Source organism: Lithobates pipiens, unplaced genomic scaffold, assembly GCF_037356315.1.
Source record: "Lithobates pipiens isolate NorthernLeopardFrog02 unplaced genomic scaffold, aLitPip1_a1.2 Scaffold_19, whole genome shotgun sequence".
In the NCBI taxonomy this organism is placed as follows: Eukaryota; Metazoa; Chordata; class Amphibia; order Anura; family Ranidae; genus Lithobates; species Lithobates pipiens.
Genome location: NW_027507764.1, coordinates 438,361,664 through 438,385,900, shown reverse-complemented (window position 1 = coordinate 438,385,900; position 24,237 = coordinate 438,361,664). Strand labels below are relative to the sequence as shown.

At 43.8% G+C, this 24,237-nt stretch overlaps 1 protein-coding gene across 3 annotated transcripts in view; it reads left to right on the top strand.

Moving 5' to 3' along the window:
• Positions 1-10,497, top strand: part of PRKDC (protein kinase, DNA-activated, catalytic subunit) — a 794,135-nt gene extending 783,638 nt beyond the window's left edge. For all 3 annotated transcript variants that reach the window (XM_077492661.1, XM_077492662.1, XM_077492660.1), the window contains exon 86: positions 9,153-10,497. In XM_077492661.1, the coding sequence (XP_077348787.1) occupies positions 9,153-9,357 (205 nt within the window). In that variant the 3' untranslated portion in view covers positions 9,358-10,497. The remainder of the gene's footprint in view (positions 1-9,152) is intronic.
• The last annotated feature ends 13,740 nt before the right edge of the window (positions 10,498-24,237 follow it).

Below are 24,237 nucleotides of genomic sequence, written 5' to 3'. Positions count from 1 at the left end.
TGAATCTATATCATAAAGTATTTACAAAAAAATTGAGGGTTGTACTCACTTTTGTGAGATACTATAGATCCCTAGGGAGAGAAGCACTATAGAAATATTATTAGGAACCATAGTAGTTCCTGAATGTTAATGTGAGACCAACATGGTCTCAGAATTAGGAGTCTGCAATGCTGCCCACACCCATGAAGCTGCCAGTTTTATCAACAGCTTTTATGTTTAGATATGCGATTATGTGTGCAAATCTTCTTTTCCTAGTAACCACTTTACAAAATGTTTGGCTAATTTAAAGCAGAGCTCCAGGCAGAATGGTTTTGTGATATGTGATGTGTGCACATGTTTCCTGTATTGATGAATATCCAATGTCTGGATCATTGCCATATAGTGTACAAATCAATTTCTAATAAAATATACATCTAGCACTGTACTTCCGGCACTGCATCTCTTATCCAGGGGAATGATCTTGTCATTTATCACCCTCCTCTCCCCTTGTATTTCACAGAATACTCTGTATTCTGAAAACAGTTCTGTGAACTCTCATATACCTGGTGGGTTTGAGGTCTGCTTTCATAATTTAATCCAAGTGGTTATATTTCTAATGTCTGTTTATAAACAGACATATTTGTATACATATTCAGGAAGACACTTGCGTCTTGTTCTGTCGTCACGATTAGAAGAATGATAGTTTAAAGCGGTTGTAAACTCAAATGGCTAAAATTGATCTAGCCTCCATGTGTTTCTTCGTTGAGCAGTGTGTGTTTTTTTAATTCTAAATATCTTTTTCTTTTTTTTTTTTGTGCTAGTTTGTGGTCAGACCCTCTCTTTGCTCTGTATCTCGATCTAAGAGGGAGGGGCCAAGATTCCCATCAGTCAGTGAAAGAAGGCTGGAGGAGAGGATAGGGGAGGGGCCTTTGGATTATATTCTTACTGAACACTACAGAGCTGGGGGGGGGCTGCAGAGACATAAAGATGCACAAGGCAGAAGCTTGATGATGGAGCTATGATAACCGTGGTCTGCTTACAGGGGGAAGACAGGACCAGGCAGGATGAACCAAGAACTGTAGGAGATGCAAAGGAGCCATTGACTAGGCTAAGCCACTATGCTATAGCTCATGCCTTACAGGGACCGGAATATTATTTTCTCTTACATTCACCAACTGACACCGCTCCTTTCTTAGAGCATTGGGTTGTTACACCACCTTCAGGAGAGGACTAGGCAGAACATGTTAACATGTTATAATAAAACTAGAACTTTCTAGTTCCGCCCAAGGGGCGGTCCCTTAGGTGACAACCCCTCCGCCTGCTACTGCAACCTTAGTTTTTTTATGCCTAGTGAAGGAGAAGGACCTAGGAACCCTGCGGACCTATCGGTCTGTGGATTTTTCTGCAGAAGTTTTTGTTTTTAAGTGCAAGATTATAGATCCTGTGATATGCTATCAACAGCCGGCTGGGTGACAGGCTGGATACCCTTATCCTTGTAGTCTCCCCAGCCTGGCCAGCGAGCGTGTGCAGACCAGAGCTCCGTGCTCGGTCGACCACGACATGCCCCCAGTTCCAGGGGCGGCCGGTGGGCGTAATGCCCCGGGGCACACATATAACCGGGCTACTGATGTCTGTGTCACAGTGTGCCGGGCCAACAGCCACCCCATACTGATCAGAGAGTGGGTCTGTGATGGAATGTCTCCCAGCTCTTCAGGACTGGTAAGTACAGCTCTCCCTGCCTCAGTGGGGCAGAGCAGCTGAGCATTCCCTGGGAGGTCGATTCGGGGGTCCCTCACCTCCATCTCTTTTCTCCTTGTCCCCATCTCCCCCTTCCCTGTGGGGGATGCTGCATGGGCTGCTGAGCAGTGTGTATGCCATAGACAGGGGGTTTCCAGGGGAGGGGGTCTCACTTGGGGTCTGTGGTGGATAGCTGTGCCCTGGATGTGTGTAGGTCTCTTCCCTGAGGTGTCTGGAGGCTGTGTCTGCTGATCGTTGTAGCACTGTTTTACCGCCATTTCTCTGTCTGTTTTTTTTTTTTTTTTTTCACTGACTCCTTTGCTTTCGAGAGTTTGCAGCCCAGTGGGCTTCTCGGCTGTCTGACCAATGGGTCTGCGATATGATTTCCTCAGGCTACAAAGTAGTTTCTCTCTTGGCCACAAAATAGATTCTTCCCCTCCAGCATACCCATGCTTCCGGCTCGCCGGGAGGCACTATGGGGGCGGTAATGGACCTGCTGAGTCGGGGGGTGATAGTACCTGTTCCGGAGTCGGAATGCTTCCAGGGGTTCTACTCAAATCTGTTTGTAGTCCCCAAAAAGGAAGGGGTACATCCAATTTTGGACCTAAAAACCCTCAATTACTTTGTAAAAGTACAGAGGTTCAGAATAGAATCAGTTCGCTCAGTAGTTGCTGCACTCCATCAAGGGGACTCCCTGGCATCTTTGGACATCCAGGGTGTGTACCTGCATGTACCCATATGTACCCATATGCCTGCGGCATCAGAAATTTCAGCTATTTGCAGTTGGGGAAGCCCACTACCGCTACTTGTGGCTCTCCCTTTTGGCTTGGCATGAGCCCCCTGAGTCTTTACCAAGGTATTGGCTCGTTTTTTGGTGTTGCTGCGACAACGTGGGGTCACGATCGTGGGTTACCTAGACAATCTCCTCCTGAGAGCATCTTACGCCTCAGAGTTGGAGGAGGATGTGGGGATCACCATGCAGACCCTGCAGGAATTTGGGTGGCTGTTGAACCTAAAAAAGTTGATGATTGTACCGACTCAGCGTTTGGACTACCTAGGCTTACTGCTGGACTCCATGGAAGCGAGAATATTTCTCCCTTCAGACAAGCTGCAGACTCTCAGAGCTGCGGTAAAACTGATGAACCGCAGGTGGTCATCGCTATGCTTCTGCATGAGAGTCCTGGGACTCATGGTGGCCTCCGAGGCAGTACCATATGCCCAGTTTCACACCAGAGTCTTGCAGAAGGAGATTTTGACAAAATGGGACAAATCTCCATTGTCTATGGATTGGCAGATTCAGCCGAGCCAGTTAGTCAGGGATTCCCTGCTCTGGTGGCTGAGGTCCCCGCTACTTCAGTCCGGGAAGTTGTTCCTACCTCTGAAATGGACGGTGATCACAACGGACACCAGCCTAACCGGCTGGGGTGGAGTAATGGGAGTTCAGTCGACCCAGGGCCTCTGGTTGGTGGAGGAATCCAAGTTGCCGATCGATGTGCTTGAGCTGAGAGTGATCAGGCTATGCTTCTCCACATGGTCAATAAGACTTCAACGGCGTCCAATCAGGATCCAGTCAGACACGGCTGTGGCATATGTCAATCACCAAGGAGGAACAAGAAGCTTGGCCGCCGCACAGGAGGTCGCTCACATCCTTCAGTGGGATGAGCGACATGTACCGGCCCTATTGGCCATGTACATCCCTGGAGTGGAGAACTGGAAGGCGGACTATCTAAGTCGCCAGATGCTGGACCCAGGAGAATGGGCGTTGCAAGGTTGGAAGGTGCCAAGATTCGTGTCCAGGACAAGAGATCCTTGGGCAGATGCGTCAGACGTGCTGGTGGCTCCGTGGGATCAGTAACAGCTGATCTATGCCTTTCCTCCACTGAAACTCTAACCATGTCTGCTTCGCAGAGTGGAGGGCGAGGGGATTTCAGCAACTCTGCGCAGACCTAGTGCACCTCATGGTGGACGCCCCATGGCGACTGCCGTTACGAGAGAACCTGCTGTCTCAAGGTCCGATTCTCCATCCTGCTTTACCATCGCTAGTTTTAACGGCGTGGCTATTGAGAGCCAGGTGTTGAGGAACCAGGGTTTTTCAGACTCTGTGATTCCAACTATGCTGAGAACACGGAAATATTCTTCTCGGAAGATAGATCATCGTACCTGGAAGGCCTACATCTCCATGTGTGAGGAGAAAGGATGGCGTCTGCGCTCCTTTTCTATATCCAGGATCCTGCTGTTCCTAAAGCAAGGAGTAGACCAGAAATTGGCTTTAAACCTTTCATGACACGGCCTATTTTTGGCATTTGGTGTTTACAAGTTAAAATCCATATTTTTTGCTAGAAAATTACTTGGAACCCCCAACCATTCTATATATTTTTTTAGCAGAGAATAAAACGGCAATTGTTGCAATATTTTAGGTCACTCGGTATTTGCACAGCAGTGTTTTAAACGCAACTTTTTGGGAAAAGGGACACTTTCATGAAATAAAAAAAAAACAGTAAAATTAGCCCAATTTTTTAGCTTAATGTGAAAGATAATGTTACGCGGAGTAAATGGATACCAAACATGTCACACTTTATAATTGCACACACTCGTGGAATGACGACAAACTACGGTACCTAAAAATCTCAATAGGCGACGCTTTAAATTTTAGGTTACCAGGTTAGAGTTACAGAGGAGGTCTAGTGCTAGAATTATTGCTCTTGCTCTGACGATTGCGGTGATACCTCACATGTGTAATTTGAACACTGTTTACATATGCGGGCGCAACTTCCGTATGCATTTTCTTTGCTTCGCGAGCTCGCGGGGACGGCCGGGCGCTTTAAACATTTATTTTTATTTTTTTAAATGAATAAATTGTTTAAAAAAAAAAAAAAATCACTTTTATTGCTGTCACAAGGAATGTAAACATTCCTTGTGACAGTAATAGGTGGTGACAGGTACTCTTTATGGAGGGATGGGGGTCTAAAAGATCCCTCCTTTACACTTCAAAGTATTCAAATCGCCGAAAACGGCGATTCTGAATACTGTGTATTTTTATTTAAACGACGCCATTGCCAGCCGAGTAAACGGGAAGTGATGTCATGACGTTGCTTCCGTGTTTACTATTAGGAGACTGAAATGAAGCCGCTTACGGCTTCATTCCAGTCCCATTCCTAGCCGCTGGATGTGCGATTGGTGCTCCCGATTGAACGGGAGCACCGGTAAGAGCGGCGGGAGGCGGCACGTCCCCTCCGGCTCCTCCAGCATAACAGCCGAGCGGCTTTTAGCCACATTGGTTGTTATGGCTGGATAGGCGATCGCCCGCTTTGCAAAACGGTACCGGGATGATGCCTGCAGGTGCGAGCATCATCCCAGTATAACCCCCGGAAGCCGAGTACACACATCTGCATACGCTCGGTGGGAAGGGGTTAAGCACTGTTAAGGGACAAATATCAGCTTTGGCTGTCTTTTTTCAGCGACCCCTGGCGTCTCACTCTCTAATGAACACTTTTGTTCAAGTGGTCCGACATGTGGTTCCTTCGGTGTGTCCACCGTTACCCCCAGTGGTATCTGAACCTGTTGTTGTTGGCGCTTCAGAAACCGCCATTTGAAAATATCAGATAAATCCCTCTGTCGACTCTCTCTGAAAGTTAGTCTTTCTAGTGGCCATTACATCAGGCAGGAGGGTTTCGGAACTGGCAGCCTTGTCTTGCAAGTCACCCTATCTGGTTATCCACAGGACAAAGTGAGGTTGCGTCGGCAACCTTCTTTTCTGCTGAAGATGGTTTTGACGTTCCACATCAATGAACACATTGTGTTACCATCTATGTGTCCTAAACCGACACATCCTAAAGAGGTGGCCCTCCATTCCCTGGATGTGGTTCGGGCTCTGAGGGTGTATTTGTCTGCTACAGCTCCCTTTTGGAAGTCAGACTCTTTGTTTGTTTCAGTGGCTGGTCTGAGAAAAGGCATGGTTGTCTTGTCGGCTACCATTTCCAAGTGAATCAGACAGATTTTAGTACAGGCCTACGCCTTGAAGGGGCAGGTGGCCCCCTTTCCAGTCATGGCCCACTCCACCAGGGCAATTGGAACGTCTTGGGCCTTCCGACATCAAGCGTCTGTCGCTTAAGTGTGTAAAGCAGTGACTTGGTCGTCTGTCCACACCTTTAAAAAATTCTACAAGGTAGATGTCAGTGCATCGGCCGATACCTGTTTTGGCCGCAAAGTTTTGCAGGCGGGCGTGTAATTGCAATTGCACTTACATTTTTTCCTGTTTTTTGGTAACAACACGGTACCTTTTAAGAAATGCACTGTTACCGCAAGTTCTGAGGCGGTTTGGAGGTAGTGACTCCCAGATTGAGGAGCACTCTTCTTCTTTTTTTTTTTTTTTTTTTTTTTTTTTTTTTTTGTGTGTGTGTGGGTAAAAAAAGTTCTTGATTATTCCCACACACTAGAAAAAATAATAAAAATCTGCCCTTAGTAAAAAAATTTTAAAAACAGCAGATGAACACTATAACCAGGATACTGGGCACAACACAACAGATAAAATAAAAGTGCAGCGCTTAACCTCTAAATGAAAGTGTGACTTAATAAAAATGTATGACTTAATAAAAAATTATGAGTTTTGGTAAAAAAAACAGATATTTGTGAATCCAAATAAAGTGAAAATCATTAGTGAAAAAAATCAATTATCAAATGAAAAACAATTATCTATAACTCAAATGTCCAATACATTTAAGAGAAAGTGAAAAAATTCAAAAGTGTATAGTAGTACTACACAGTGTGAATAATGTCCTATGTAAATAAACAAAAATAAGTGTAGTTGATCTTTGTTTGTTCAAACAAAAATAGTGCTTGACCACGTGGACCCTTCACCGCTGTAAATCAGTAGTAAATGGAGGCTTACCAGATCACCAATCGGTATACGCAGATAAGGACACCTAGACGGTTCGATGCGGAAAGCCAAAAACAACCCAGTCCTTCAGATATCCCACAATCACCGAATCGGCTCAAATCCTCTCGTAAGCCGGTCTGCGCCGCTGCGAATACGTAGGAGTTTCGATACAGGAAGCCGGAAGACAACCTACACCTTCGAGTGTCTCGTGGTCACCAAGTCCGTTCTGGTTCTCTCAAAAGCCTCAAAGTGCCGTATCACCATAAAAACAAAAAATAGAAGTGCACCAAATCGTGTAATAAAGTTTGAACAAGTAAATTTTTATTCAACCGAATAGTTTTAAGCGCTAAAAAATGACTCCACCGAGTCTTATGAAAATAAATGTATCGTTAAAAAAGAACAATTTGCTAGCAAAAAATAATAAACGAATGCTGAAGCACAAAGGGTGAGCGTGGCTACCCGACGATCGTTTCGTCAAAGGTCTGACGTCATCAGGGGTACGCCCACACCATTGTGCTAAACCCTTTTATAGCCTACAGGTAAGGTAAGGATCCCTGCCATAGGTAGAAACAAACGCCCTATCATGGGCTTGATAACCTAACCACCGGACGACTTACACATTCGAACGGGGTCAAAACCCAAATTAATCCCGTTACCAAAATGAAAAATGTGTAAATTAACCACCGAACGACTTCCACATTCAAACGGGGTCGGAAACCCAATCGATCCATTAGCAAAGCGGACGTGTAACAACACATGCCGATCGGGACAACCGAACAATGATATCAATGATATTATTTTTTGCTAGCAAATTGTTCTTTTTTAACGATACATTTATTTTCGTAAGACTCGGTGGAGTCATGTTTTAGCGCTTAAAACTATTCGGTTGAATAAAAATTTACTTGTTCAAACTTTTACACGATTTGGCGCACTTCTATTTTTGTTTTTATGGTGATACGGCACTTTGAGGCTTTTGAGAGAACCAGAACGGACTTGGTGACCACGAGACACTCGAAGGTGTAGGTTGTCTTCCGGCTTCCTGTATCGAAACTCCTACGTATTCGCAGCCGCGCAGACGGGCTTACGAGAGGATTCGAGCCGATTCGGTGATTGTGGGATATCTGAAGGACTGGGTCGTTTTTGGCTTCCCGCATCGAACCGTCTAGGTGTCCTTATCTGCGTATACCGATTGGTGATCTGGTAAGCCTCCATTTACTACTGATTTACAGTGGTGAAGGGTCCACGTGGTCAAACACTATTTTTGTTTGAACAAACAAAGATCAACTACACTTTTTTTTGTTTATTTACATAGGACATTATTCACACTGTGTAGTACTACTATACACTTTTGAATTTTTCCACTTTCTCTTAAATGTATTGGACATTTGAGTTATAGATAATTGTTTTTCATTTGATAATTGATTTTTTTCACTAATGATTTTCACTTTATTTGGATTCACGAATATCAGTTTTTTTTACCAAAACTCATAAATTTTTATTAAGTCATAAATTTTTATTAAGTCACACTTTCATTTAGAGGTTAAGCGCTGCACTTTTATTGTATCTATTCCCACACACTGTTTTGTGGGTAAAGTTTTTATGCTAGTTCCCTAATGCCATTGTGGGTGAAGTTTTTATGCTGTTTTCCCACCCCTCTTTTGGCACTGCTTGGGGACATCCCAATGGTCTAAGAAAGGAGCTGTGTCAGTCGGTGAACGTAAGAGAAAATAGGATTTTTTGTACTCACCGTAAAATCATTTTCTCTGTCGTTCACCGACTGACACAGCACCCTCCCCTCCTATTTTTATCTACGTTATACTGCTTGTTTATGTACTGAGGCTGCAGTAGCAAGCTGAGGGGTTGTTGCGTAAGGGACCGCCCCTTGGGTGGAACTAAAAAAGTTCTAGTTTTATTATAACATGTTCTAGCTAGTCCTCTCCTGAAGGTGGCATAACAACCCAATGGTCTAAGAAAGGAGTTATGTCAGTCGGTGAACTACAGAGAAAAGGATTTTACGGCGAGTACAAAATCCTATTTTTTGGGGGGTAACAATAACTTTAAGGAATGCATGTTACCCTTCACTTTAACGGTTTCATGTTTCAGCTGTATCTGCTATTGTATAAACTTGTCTTTGTCTTATACACTTTCTCATTGAAAAAACTTTCCTTCTTCTCTGTGCTGCACACACTATAATCAACAAAGTGTCATCTTCTAAATTGTCACTAGAGGCCACAGCAGTGTATCTAAACTGTTTTAATTTGCTTGTGAATTATAGAGCTAAAGTTGTCCATAGACATTAATTGACAGCATGCATGTATCTGAGTATCATAGAGTCTGCCAAGCCAGGCTCTCCCATCACCATGTCTTCTAAGCCAATTTCACCCATAAACAGAAATGATCATTACACAAACACTCCTATTAAATGCAATAAAAGAAAGAAGTTCTCTGTGTCGCTCCCCCTTTTTTCAGGCCTGTACTTCATTGCTTTTTAGAAATTGGATTGTTGCTGTAAATTCATGCAATTTGTCCTGTTCTACCCTGACAAATTTGTATTTTGCAGTGAAGAATTGCGATTGGGACATGAAAAATCTCAGTTTTACAATGGTTTCCGGGCTGTCGCACAAGGAGATAAAGAATATAATATCCGGGCAAATAAAGAAGCTGAAGGACTTTCTGAAGAGTCACAAGTGCAGTGTCTAATTGACCAGGCCACAGATCCGAACATCCTTGGCAGAACTTGGAGAGGGTGGGAGCCCTGGATTTAAAACCAAGATGCATCAAATGCTCACCTTTCACAGCATGACATTTAATATAATTTCATTTTTATTTTAGAGATTTCAGTTTTAAATGCACTAGAAAGGTTCCAACTGATCCATTCAGAATACTAAAGATAAAGTTAGAGCAGATTTTAAAGCCATTTTAGGTAATCATTATGTACTTTATAAACTTGATCCTTACCATGTTAGCCAAATTATTTTTATATACACTGGCTTAAATCTGAATGTTCCATGTTTAAATTCACTTTAAATTGTATGTTTGGGCCAAGCTGGTCCAAACAAACTATTTTAATAAGTAATTCTGTCTCTGTAAATATTGTATTGTGCAGTTGTAAACTTGAGTCAAGTGAGTGCTTTTTGGTTATTCAGGGGAGACGTTCCAATTTTCTCAAAAAATAAATGCCTTCTTGCGATTGACCGTGGTGGAGGGGCAGGCAAGAGACATCACAGTTTCCACTTCGGCCAATAAATGGTATTTTCATTGATAAAAATACAAGGCTACCTCTGGCTTTGAGGCACTCAGCTCAGCTCAATTGTGTTCCTGCAGCGGGCAGGCATGCACCTGAGATGTTGCTGGAACACAGCACTATGTAGTGGATGCTACAGCAGAATGATGCATCATTCACAGAAGCAGAATGACTTAGTCATGGAAATGAATTATTATGGTATTTAAGGTGAAAGGAAATGTGGACTTCAGCTTTAATCATTTGCATTACAATTGTATGCTCCTGTACTGTTTGTTTGTTTGGTGATTTAAAATTTATGAAAGATCAACAACTGTAATCTGTACTTGGCTAATTGTGCACTTAAAGCAGCAATCATTCATGTGCCACATACTAGCCCAGGAACAATGAAGAAGAACCTATTTACAGAGTCTCCCTTCTTGAAGCTGGTATGTGGCTAAGTACATAGCTTCCTCTGCTGCTTTTAAAAGATAATATTGCATTTTTCTTAGCAACTAGATTCAATTAGCTTGCATTGTAATAAAAAAAAAAAAAAAAAAAAAAAAAGTTTTTTTGCAGAATTAAAGTTGTTTGTATATTTTTCTTTTCATAAAAAACAAATAAAATGTCTACAATACTGCTGCATTAGATAGCCAACATGTATATTAAAGTAAGTTTAACCTGATGTGGCCTATTGAATTGAATGACATGCTCTGCTGTCAAAATTCACATAGATCATTGTACTGGGGTTGTCAGCCTTCCCTGGCTAGTGTCAGGGATCATATTTGTTGTCTTCAGTAAGCATTCTGTTATGGAAATAGATCAATTATAAGACCTAGGAAATAATTCCATTGGCTTAATTTTATATTATATTTGTACAACTTGACTACATGTTTTATTAGCCATACCCAGGTGCAGTATTTATCTCCCGGTGTCCCATCATGCTATTCTAAATGCTCAGTAGCCTTTCGGCTTCTGAGAGAAAGCAGGGGGCTGAGCCAGAATTATAAGGAAATCTACAATATTAAATTCTACTCTCACTTTAACTGTAGATTTTTTTTTGTTATTTTCTCACTTTGTTTTGGTGACAGTGGTGACCAGGACAAAAAGAGAATTCCCCCCAATGGGCACACGGGAAGGATTAAAAACTCAAAAGGGTTGCTAGCCCTTCCATATTCTATCCAGGAAAAATTGCGTTTGGCTGTAATTTACAATATAATATAACACTGAGAACCCATTTTTTTGGTGGTTTATAACCTTTCCTATACAAATGGCAACCACAAGAGTGGAGGGGGCATTTTACTCACAAATGAGAAAGTTTAATGAAAGACAATGAATGATGAAATATAATACCCAGTGTAATATCATTGACCTTTTATTTACTATTTTTATTTTGGTAAAAAGTAATGTGTGCTTTTACATTTTTACATATAAGATGAGTTTCCTCTACATATCTGTTAGAGTTGAACATTTATTTATTGTACATCCCAGGACAAAGGACTTTCTAATCATTACCATCGAGCTATATCAACTGACAGTTTCAGGTGAATGAACATGGATACTGAGTGAGAAGGGGGTGGCCTTATCACAGATATATAACCACTCTGAGCCCCAAGAGCTGACCTTGGTACATGGTACATTGCATGAAGTGACTTGCAGGATGCTATACAAAGCCAGGAGAGAGGTCTGCTGAGGTGGAGACCTTTGGGAAACCTGACCAAGGAGGAGTGAAGATTGAGCTTCCTCTGTTACAACCGTAGCTTTCAGGTAACATAAAAATCTCCTATGCACTGCAGGTTATTAGCAGTATCAGTGGGATATTAACTGTAGACTTTTCGGTCAGTTAATGATGCACTTCCTGTTTTAGGCGAGTGCAGCCACCATTTTGATCTGTTCACAGGGGATTACTCATAATGACCAAGGCACAGCAGGATTAGGTCGAAGCTGCTGCAGGAGTGCTGAGGACCACAACTATGTTCTAGAATGGTGAGTGGTGTTGTGAGTACCCCGTAGGGTTTTTTTTTTTTTTTTTTCAGGTAAAGCATGTTGGAGTGGAGACACAATGGGATGGGTGAGGATTTAAATAAGTTAAGGTCTGCTCCTCAAATTTTTCCCCAGAAGTCATAGTCTAGTTTAGCATCTGTGACAGATTTTTTTCTGGCTCACGATGCGATAGGTGCTTTGTTTTTAAACAGGAGTTCTCTGCACCCATACCAGCTGTAATGCAGCAATATGCTCTTTTCTATCGTGAACTAGGCAGATTTATTTCTTTTTGCTATTCCTGGAATGTTACCTTCAGAGGCGGTAGAAATGTTACCTTCAGAGGCGGTAGAAATATTGGATTCTTCTAAGTCCTCCTTTTAGAAGGAAATCTAAAGCATATCATCAGCCCAAAAGGAATTAATGACTACACTAATTGATGGAGTGTGGGGGAATTTGAAAATTCCACTTCCAGAATGTATAATCCCAATGTGCATTTGAAGCTATATCTGGTTGAGGAAGAATATCAGAAAAAAAAATGGACCTAAGCAGTGGACGACTCAGCAATTTCTTACCTAAATAATATTTTGACAGTCCCAGTATATGAGGTACCAATATTTAAAGACTCCACATATACAAGGTTTAAAGTAAATTTTTAAGGCTTCCTTTTCCTTACTTGGATTGGCTTGACAGCCTTCAATTTAGGTATTTCAGGCACTACAGGTGTGGGCAAAATGCATGGTGCATAACCCAGTTTTTTTTTTTTTTTTTTGTAAATAGTCTTTATTAAAAGTTTTAGCATACAGAAATACAGGATACATAGGGCGAAAAGAAAATACATTCCTTGCAACTGACAGATGTGGATCTCCACAGTGCTTTAGGCATAATGGCAAGAAAGGGAAAAGAAAAGAAAAAAAAAAAAACAGGAAAAAACAAAGGAGGAAGAAAAAAAAAAAAAAAAAAAACAGAAACCCCAGTTACAGGATATCGGTACAGTAATGTAAGTAAACCAACAAATACAAATTGCGACAGATAAGCAGTCGAGGGAATATCAGGATGTGAATCATATATATATTAACCCATTCGTAGAGCTAACAATCCGACATCTCTGGGCTGCAGAAGCTCAATGATACCAGTATTTAACTATAAAAGTATTCTACCGAAGATTGTGTACGCAAGAAATTGTAATAGGGGGAAAAATAAGGGAATCAGAGAGGGGGTGGGGAGGGTGTAGGCGGTCTGGTCCAGTCTACCTGGCTGGGGTACTGATCAGTTCGTACGTTTATACCAAGTTGTCCAACACTTCCATTTGTTATCAAAATATTTTTTGTTTCCCCCCGCTGCTGCTATTAGTGACTCATAGGTATAATGGGTCTGCATAGTAGTAAAAACCTCGGCTACGTCCGGGGCTTTGTCCATCTTCCAATGTCTTGTAATTAGAGACCTGGCTATTATCAATACGTGGGTAACCACTACTCTGAATTCTGGTGAGAAAAGGTCTATTCCCAAATTTAGTATGGCCAGGGTCGGGCTGGGGGGAGTGATAATACCCGTGATGCTGGAGAGCGAGCGGAATATGGAGTTCCAATAGCTAGTGAGATGTTTACATGTCCAAAACATGTGGAGTAAGTTGCCCACCTCTCCACAGTTCCTCCAGCATAACGGTGAGCTATCTCCACTAAACTGAGCAACCCTGTATGGGGTAAGATACCACCTAAGGGCAATCTTTTGTGACAGTTCCCAATGGTTCACACATTTTGAGGCTCTATATAGCCACTTGAAAGCTTCCTTCCACTGTGGAATAGTAAGGGTCGTCTGAAGGTCGGCTTCCCATTTTTGATAGGGGGGTGATTTAACAAAGTCCATTTTACATTGGAATAGATTATAAAATAAAGAGATACCTTTAGAAGATATAGGGATAGTATTATAAAATTGCCAGGACTCTTTTGGAAGATGAATGGTGGGTGATGTGATGGATCTGCAAAAGTGATGGATTTGGTTATATTTATATTTATCGGATGGTGATAAGTTAAAACGAAGTTGGAGAACGTCGAACGGGATAAAGGAGTTCCCATCATATAGGTCATTGATAAGTTGCAGCCCTTTTTCCTGCCAGCTCGTGAGTGATATATTGGGCATGGCCTGTTGTAGGGTCGATAAGGGTATTGGGATGGTAGTCAGCCTGTCAGATGGAAGAGGAAATTTTAGAAAAGTCCTCCAAGCCTCTAGGGAGGCACGGAGAGTGGGAGGTAAAACGTGTGGGAGTTGGATGTAGGGCGTCGACCATCAGAAGCTGTTTGAGATCTTTGGTCGGGCTCAAGGCACGTTCGACACTGCACCAAGGAGTGTCCGACGGTTGGTGGAACCACTTCCGCAGTTGAGTAAGGATAGATGCTCTATAATAGTCCTGTATGTCGACAAGACCCATCCCCCCGGCCGATCTGTGTTTGGTCAGTAAAGGTGTTGCGCATCTGGGCCTCAAATTTTTCCAAATGAAATTCTTAAGTAGAGAATTCAGAGCTTTGATATGTTTCAATTTTACCGGGATAGGAAGGGTCCGGAAGACATACAGCACTTGAGGGAGAAGTAGCATTTTAAATGTAGCAAGTCTACCCGACCAGGTCAATTCAGTATTAGCCAAGCGTTTGGTTTCTTTAGTAAGTTTGTCTATGAGGGGCCCGTAATTGGCGTCTGCTAACGTCTTGATATCAATGATTTTTAGACCAAGGTATGTTATACTATCTATGCTCCAGGTGTAGGGGAAAGCGTTCTGTAGAGATTCACAAAGGGGGAGGGAAGTCCTAATGGGAGAATAAGCGATTTCGTGCAGTTGACCTTATAGTAGGATATATTGCTAAATTCTGTAAGTGTGCTATGGGCGTAGGGAAGGGAGGTTCGTGGTGAGGTTAGAAATAGAATGATATCATCCCCGAATAAATTGCTAACATGTGAGCTATGTGGAAGGTCAAAGCCAGCAATATTAGGGTGAGTTCTAATCCTTTCCGCTAAGGGCTCTATGAGCAAGTTAAAGATGGTAGGGGATAGGGGGCACCCCTGTCTGGTACCATTAGATATGGTAAATGTGGTCGAGAGCATATTAGACGTATACACTTGCGCACAGGGGGACGAGTAGAGGGCCATTATGGCCAAGAAGATAGGGCCTGTAAATCCATATTTTTGTAATGTGAGTCTCATATAACCCCAATGAATCCTGTCGAATGCCTTCTCCGCATCCAAAGAGAGGAGCAGAGAAGGCACCCGACAGGTCCCGGCATATTGCATAATGTTAATAACTCTTCTCGTGGCATCGGAGGCTTGCCTGCCCGGAGTAAAGCCCGCCTGGTCAGCACCAACCAGACCAGGCAGGATCGGGAGTAGTCTATGTGCAAGGATTTTCGCATACAGCTTAACATCAGAGTTAAGCAAAGAGATCGGCCTAAAGTTGGCTGGTGAAGTGGGTTCTTTCCCTGGTTTCGGAATGGTAACTACATATGCTTTAAGCATTTCTGCAGGAAACGAGGCAGAGGACATTGCTGTTGAATAAACGTTCATAAGTGTAAGTATAAGATTATCTTGAAAAGACCTATAATAGTCATTGGGGAGCCCATCTGGGCCTGGAGACTTCCCCAGAGGGAGGGTTCTAATGACTTTCCTAATCTCAGGTTCCGTAATAGGGGAGTTCAAGGAGTTAAGTTGGTCAGGGGTAAGGGAGGGCAAATTAATTTTCGCTAAGAACTCCTTTATAGTATGGTCATTCGGTTGAGGGGTGTTGGAGTCATTTTTTAGATTGTATAGCGAGGCATAGTACTCAGCAAAGGAGTTTGCTATTTCCTTGGGGTTATAGATCTTCCGTTTAGTTGGAGGATGTATAAGGTACGAAATTTTTGATTTAATTCTAGCTGCTCTAAGCCTTTGAGCAAGAAACTTGCCTGCCCGATTCCCGGAGGCATAGTGGGACAGTTTGAAATATCTGACATGTTTGTCATATTGTTCTATCAAAAGAAGCCTGAGATCAGAGCGATATTGGGCAAGACTTTGGGCAAGTTGCAAAGTCGCACATGTCTTATTGAGTGATTCTAACGATCTAATCTTATTGAGAATTTGGTCAAGTTTTTGTGTCCTCTGCCTCTTTTCTCTTGCGCAGATTTGTAACATCACACCTCTTATGTATGCCTTGTGCGCACACCATAGCAACATTGGATCTGAAACCGACTGGTCATTTAAGGAAAAAATTCAGAAAGGTTAGTAGCTACATTTGCAGAGTAATGGTAGGTTATCCTCGCGCTATAGTGGTAAAGTTAGAGCAGGTTGGTGTGGTTGCAGCAGAAAACACCGACAGAGGTGCAAACCCTCCCCTCAAAGTGACAGTAAATAGTAAATAGATGGTGTTGCGCTCCACATAAAATAAATTAAGTCTAATAACACAATTAATAAATAATCTCATAAAATCTTGAAAACGCACTCATGTGATTAAAATTAAAATCACTAAATAATCGCATAAAATCTTGAAAATGTGCTCATGCGATTAAAAATTCCATTAATTCTAGAATAAATACCAAGTGAATAATACAGTGCTTGAAGCTATTTCCTACTAATATTCATAAAATGAAGAAGCTAAAATAATCTATATACTCGTGATAAAGTGACAAGAAAAAAAAATCGCAAGTCTTAAAATTATCAACAAAATCGTGACATCAAACAAATCTGTGTCAGTCCATGAAAGTGCATACAAGTGCCAGCAATATGTGCAAAAAAGAGTATATATAAAAATATACAATAAAAATATAAAAAACGGTGTATGAAAAAATTATTATCACAAAATGCAAAAGATAGTAGTCCAGCAAACGTGATAAAAAAATGTCTCTAAATAAGTGTACAAAGGCTAAATCATAAAGTTCATGCAGAAGATGAAATAAATCCACGCTGTGCTATGTGAGGAAATGAATCCTATGAACAACCCCGGGATGATTCCACCAGTGATTTTTCAGCTCCTTAAACGTGGGTGCTCACACACTGAGTGCAGTGGGTACCTTACCTCACTGCTGTCAGTAAGACAGCAAAATACTCCAGTGCAGCAGTTGTGTCCTCAAATGGGGTGTATATCCTCAGTAGGTATAGGGGAACTTCAACACTTTGCGGTGTATATCCTAAATGTAGTATGGGCGCCCCCAAAACCTTTTCCTCCAGATATTCCGCAAGGGATCGCAAATCAGACCCAAGAAAGAAAGAGGGGTGCTCCAATAGTGAAGTACGTTCACACAAATACTTTATTATAAAAAGGAACTAAGTCCTGGGTACTCACACTTATACAGTAACAATCAAGCGTTTTTTTCACTAACAAACAACGAACGGCTTCCTCGTTCGTACCCCGGACGTCACTTCCGGTATCTTTGGATTGGCCTAGGAGGATACCGGAAGTGACGTCCGGGGTACGAACGAGGAAGCCGTTCGTTGTTTGTTAGTGAAAAAAACGCTTGATTGTTACTGTATAAGTGTGAGTACCCAGGACTTAGTTCCTTTTTATAATAAAGTATTTGTGTGAACGTACTTCACTATTGGAGCACCCCTCTTTCTTTCTTGGGTCTGATTTGCGATCCCTTGCGGAATATCTGGAGGAAAAGGTTTTGGGGGCGCCCATACTACATTTAGGATATACACCGCAAAGTGTTGAAGTTCCCCTATACCTACTGAGGATATACACCCCATTTGAGGACACAACTGCTGCACTGGAGTATTTTGCTGTCTTACTGACAGCAGTGAGGTAAGGTACCCACTGCACTCAGTGTGTGAGCACCCACGTTTAAGGAGCTGAAAAATCACTGGTGGAATCATCCCGGGGTTGTTCATAGGATTCATTTCCTCACATAGCACAGCGTGGATTTATTTCATCTTCTGCATGAACTTTATGATTTAGCCTTTGTACACTTATTTAGAGACATTTTTTTATCACGTTTGCTGGACTACTATCTTTTGCATTTTGTGATAATAATTTTTTCATACACCGTTTTTTATATTTTTATTGTATATTTTTATATATACTCTTTTTTGCACATATTGCTGGCACTTGTATGCACTTTCATGGACTGACACAGATTTGTTTGATGTCACGATTTTGTTGATAATTTTAAGACTTGCGATTTTTTTTTTTCTTGTCACTTTATCACGAGTATATAGATTATTTTAGCTTCTTCATTTTATGAATATTAGTAGGAAATAGCTTCAAGCACTGTATTATTCACTTGGTATTTATTCTAGAATTAATGGAATTTTTAATCGCATGAGCACATTTTCAAGATTTTATGCGATTATTTAGTGATTTTAATTTTAATCACATGAGTGCGTTTTCAAGATTTTATGAGATTATTTATTAATTGTGTTATTAGACTTAATTTATTTTATGTGGAGCGCAACACCATCTATTTACTATTTACATTTGCAGAGTGTTCAGATTTTTGAAAAATACGAGGATTAGCCCTCCAGAGATACGCAGGGCCTGGAGTGTGCCCCTCCACCACCACGACAGAAACAGGAGCATGATCAGACCATGTGATGTCATGTATGGTGGAGGAGGACACTGCCTGCAAAAGATGTTTATCAACCAAAATTAAATCAATTCTAGAATAGGAATTATGCCTTAAAGAGTGATAGGAATAATCACGCTCGTTTGCGTGCTGACATCTCCAGACATCAAACAAGTCCTCCGCATGAAGGAGAGGTTGAAGGGAAGGTGGTTGTCGTCTAGCTGTGGAGGTAGTGTCCATTTTGTGTTCTGGCGTCAGGTTATGATCTCCACATATCACTACTGACCCCCTTTTGTTGGCAGAAATTTTCTTGTGAAGGCGTTTCAGAAAACGTAGTTGGTGAGAGTTGGGTGCGTACAGGTTTACCACAGTGTAGGGTTTGTTGTTGAGTTCACAGACCAGGATAAGATAACGACCCTCCGGGTCAGCAAGAAGGTCCTTCATGGTGAATGCCACTGAATCCTTGATCGCGATTAGGACTCCTTTTTGCTTCTTGGCGCAAGATGCCATGAAGATGTGCGGAAAGTTTTTATGGCGAAATTGGGGTATACAGTCGGCAGCAAAATGGGTCTCCTGGATGCAGAGAACATCGGCATTTAATTTAACAGCTTCTTTCCAAAGAGAAGACCTCTTGGCAGGGTGGTTGAGACCATTGACATTAAACTAAACTATATTAATAGCCATTATTAGTCATCAAAGAAGAAAAAAAGATAATGAGGGTACCTCAGGCATGTTTCCAGAGTGTACCAAAAGTCGCCCTCCGTTGCTTCAAGGAGACTTGCTGTCAGAGTGATGAATGGAAAGACAGATAGACAGACCAGACCTCCTAGGAGGGGATTAAAGGGGGGGGGGGGGAGAGAAATAAAATAAAAACAAGCAAACAAAGTTCTGTAAAAAAGTAGGTGCAAACCTGCACGCAGAGGCATAACGGCTGCCCATATTCCAGGGGGGGGGAGAATAGACACACTGAGTTGGGGGTCTCAGTGCAACAGGAACATTATTGTTGAAAAAAGAATATAATCACATCCACGGATGTGTATTCAAGGCTGACATCATTTGTTTTTCTTCTTGCGCACCACCTTTTCCATTCCATCTGTAAATGGTCGTTGGAGGAGGGGGAAGCGCCATCTGAAGACAGGGCAGGGAGAATGTCCAATGACCGCAACAATGCGAGGCCCTCATCAATGGAGGTGACCACAGTAGCTTTGCCCTCGTGGGTGACCGTTAGTTTAACTGGGTAACCCCACCTGTATGGGATATTGTGGTTACGCAGGGCCTTAGTTACAGACAGAAGGGATTTGCGCTTCTGCATAGTAAACTGTGAGAGGTCGGCAAACAGTTGGATGCGAGCGTATTCTGTAGGCGGGTTCTGTTGTTTGCGGAAAGCAGACATGAGTTGCTCCTTCGTTTGAAAAAAGTGAACTCTCATTAAGACATCACAAGGTATATTATCAGGGAGAAAAGCAGGTTTAGGCAACCGGTGTATACGGTCAATTTGCAACTCTGTTTGGGGCAGGGAGGGGAGGAATGCCTTCATTAGGTCATGGGCATACTGCAGAAGTTGTGCAGGGAGGACATCCTCCGGGACCCCCCGCACCTTAATATTATTTCTGCACGACCTGTCTTCTAAGTCTGCGACTTTAGCTTTGAGCCATGCGACTTCTTCGACTTGGTCGCTGTGAGCATCAATCAGGGCATTGTGTGAGGTAGCAAAGTCTCCCATTTTAGATTCGATATGATCGACTCTCGAGCCCAGTTCTCCTACCTCAGTTTTAAAGTTATTAAGGCAATGAAGCATATCATTGTGCATGGAGGTGCGGAGTGAGAGAAGCATCTCTTTCAGGGTTGTGTCCGATATAGGCCCGTCCGTGGTGGGGAAGGCAGTGAAGGGGTCAATGAGCTCCCTCGTGTCCTCTAATGGATCCCGGCCCGTGCTCACCTGTGTGGTGTCCGAAGCCATCCGTGGCTTGGATTTGGCCGGGCTGCGAGACAGCGGCGTGGAGACCTCCGGGGAGTGGCGGTAGTCTGTCTCTCCATTCTCCGGGCTGGTTGCTGCAGAGCTGTCTGAGGAGGAGGCCGCGCGTAAGCACGGGCCGGCGCCATTTTGCCGCGGGTCGCGGCCTTACCGCCGGAAGAAATCGTCCAATTTCTTTGGAGCCACCGCTCCTCTCCGCTTTCTGGACATTCCCCCAAGGTGCCCGGGGCTTCAGATGATCGGTAAGGTGACGACAGGTCAGCAGTGCTGTCTTTATGTCGTTTGGTTCCCGTTGCTGGAGTGGAGCTGTGCTAGCAGACGTCCATCCAGCAGCGCGGTAGCCACGCCCCCGCATAACCCAGGTTTGATCAGCTCTGTTCTTCTATGAGTCAACAGTTGCAATTGTTTCCATATGCTTTTTGTTTAGATGATTTGGAGGATTCCATTCATTAGGCATCCCACATGACTTTAAAATCTGTTGGCAAAGCTTCTCTGAAAAAAAATTAATAAAAAAATGTTGGACAAAAATGGCTTCTGAGGGAGTTGGTTGCATGGCCTTAGACACTTTCGTTCACCAAATTTTAGGTATGAGTACGTTGTTGCCCCTAAAGAAAAAAAGTTAAACCACTGGGAAGTAAGCTGTCTTTGTCTGAAACTAAGATATGTTCTTTTTGCCCCACTCATGTCTCATGTTCTCAGAATTAACAAAAGTCTTAGTTTCATAAAAATAACTGGTCCAGAAAACCAACTAAAGCAGGAGATAAGACAACTTCACAATGAAGAGGTACCCCCATAATTCAAGTGAGTGACCAATTAAAAAATGTTGCAAACATTTGGACAAGGCAGGTGACTGATACTTGGGTTTCCAACATAGTGTGTGTAGGATGCAGGCTGGATTTCGTGCATTACCACCACTGTAATTCATGATATCAAACATGTTTTTGATTTCGTGCAGAAGTGTGTTTTCCCTGACACAGCTCATTTCTTAGGGAGCATTCCTTTTTCTGCCAGAGAGAGTGCTTTGGGGGTTTTTATTCCAACTTATTAATGGTCCCAAAACCAGATGGCAAGGTACATCCTATTCTGGACCTAAAGGAGCTCAGTTGGTACCTTCAGGTACAGAAGTTTCTCACTGGAGTCCTATTGGACAGTAATTGCTTCCTTGAAAGCAGAGGACTCTTCTAGCATTGGTGGACTTAAAAGGGTGCTTGTTTGCACTGAGCACCATCAACATTACTTACGTTTTGCGTTAACATTACCAGTTTGTAGCTCTGCCTTTTGGCTTTTCCATTGCACCTCAGGTATTCACCAAGATGTGAACCCCAATCTTAGCCTTGTTGATTGTGAGGGGGATCCCAATTGTAGAATACTTGGACTACCTGTTATTAAGAGAACCGTTGTAAGATTAATGGGCCACAAACATTTAGGAGACAGTACAGGTACTGCAGAGATTCAGACGGATCAGTTTTGAGTTCCAAACATCATCGACCTTGGAGCATCAGGGCCTTCTGATGGACATGGTTCAATTGAACATGCTTCATCCACAAGTAAGGTTAGACCACCTTCGTTCCCAGGTGTACGTGTTACAGAGCAGGCCACTCTGCCCACCATGCCTGTGTTTAGTGTACTAGGACTGATGCTATCACATGGTCAGTTTCACTCTAATGCCGTGTACACATGACCAGACTATCCGGAGTCCGCTCGTGTGTGGGCTCCGGCGGACTTAGAAGTTTTGACTCAAAATTGTCTGCCGGACTCGGCAGTCTGGCGGACAGTCCGCCTGTCTGTGTGCTAGTCCACTGGACTTTTGAAATGAACGGACTTGCTCACATGGAGAAAAGTCCATTCATTTTGAACGTGGCTCCAGGTAGACGTGATTAGCACAGGAAGTCAATGTCGCCGCCTCCATCGGTGAGATTGACACCCCCCTGGCCCTGTCACCTGGTATGGACTTAAAGGGGAAGCCCTACACTGAAAAAACTGCGTGGGGGTCCCCCCAGGGTCCATATCGGATCCTTATCCGAGCAGGCCGGCCGGTCAGGAAAGGGGGTGTGGACGAGCGAGCACCTCCCTTCCTGAGCCATACCTGGCCGCGTGCCCTCAACATGGGGTGGTGCTTTGGGGAAGGGGGGGCTCTGTGGCCCCCCCACCCCAAAGCACCTTGTCCTCATGTTGATGAGGACAAAGGCCTCTTCCCAACAACCCTGGATGATGGTTGCCAAGGGGTCTGCGGGCGGGGGGGGCTTATCGGAATCCAGGAGCCCTCTTTAATAAGGGGGCCCCCAGATACCGGCCCCGCCCTGTGTGAATGAGTATTGGGGTACCATGTACCCCTACCCATTCACCTGGTGAAAAAAGTGTACAGAAAAAAAAAACACAGCACATGTTTTTAAAATAATTTATTGGACAGCTCCGGTGGTCTTCTGTCTTGGGGGTTCTTCTCGCCGGACTCCTCCGCTATCTTCTGCTAGCTCTTTTACTAGCAGAGGAGCCCAGCTTTCTTCTTCTTCGTCGTCGCCACTGCCGTCCGGGGGTCTTCTTCTGACTTCGGGGGTCTTGTCCCCCTCTTCGGTTCTTCTTGCCGGGCCTCCGCTATCTTCTTATAGCTCTTTTACTAGCGTGGCCCGGTCTTCTGTCGCCGCCTTCTTCTCTTCTTCCGACTTTGGGGGTCTTGTCCCCCTCTTTAGTTCTTCTTGCCGGGCCTCCGATTTCTTCTTCCAGCTCTTTTACTAGCGGTGGCCCAGTCTTCTGTCGCCACTGCCTTCTTGTCTTCTCCTCTTCTTCCTTGAGATGTTGACTCGACACTCTCTTTGGCCGCAATGACAGTGACGCGTTGTGCAGTGACTTATATAGGGGCAAGGGGTGGGGTCACCGGGTGATGTCACATGGTGACCTCACCCCCTTATGTCGCAGTCCCAGCATCTCCCGGGACTGTGACATCATAAGGGGCAGGGGCACCATATGACATCACCCGGTGACCTCACCCCTTGTCCCTATATAAGTCACCACACAACGCGTCCCTGCCATTGCAGCCCGAGAGAGCATTGTGTCAACATCGGAAGGAAGAAGAAGAAGAGAAGGGGGCAGCGGCAGAAGACCAGACCGACACTACTAAAAGAGCTATAAGAAGATAGCAGAGGCCTGGCAAGAAGAACCGAAGAGCGAGTCAAGACCCCAAAGTCGGAAGAAGACCCCCAGATGGCGTTGACGGCAAAGAAGAAAGCCAGGCTCCTCCGCTAGTAAAAGAGCTGGCAAACGAGCAGAAGATAGCAGAAGAGTCTGGCGAGAAGACCCCTGGAGCTGTCTAATAAATTATTTTAAAAACTGTGTCGTGATTTTTTAATTTACACTTTTTTCACCAGGTGAATAGGTAGGGGTACATCGTACCCCATACTCATTCACATAGGGTGGGGGGGCTGGCATCTGGGCCCCCCTTATTAAAGTGGGCTCCCGGATTCTGATAAGCCCCCCCGCCCACAGACCCCAACAACCAACGGCCAGGGTTGTCGGGAAGAGGCCCTTGTCCTCATCAACATGGGAACAAGGTGCTTTGGGGTGGGGGGCGCAGGGGCCCTCTTCCCCAAAGCACCCCACCATGTTGAGGGCACACAGCCTGGTACAGCTCAGGAGGGGGGCGCTCGCTCGTCCCCACCCTCTTTCCTGTCCGACCAGGCTGCATTTTTTTCGGCGTAGGGGTTCCCCTTTAAATCCATACCAGGTGACGGGGCCACCGAGGTGTCAATCTTGCCGATGGAGGCAGCAACATTGACTAACTTCGCTAGTCCCGTCTACCTGGAGCCACATTCAAAATGAACGGACTTTACTCCATGTGGGGGCAAGTCCGTTCATTTCAAAAGTCCGGCGGACTAGCACACAGCCGGGCGGACTGTCCGCCGGACTGTGGAGTCCGGTGGACAATTTTGAGTCAAAACTTCTTTCTAAGTCCGCC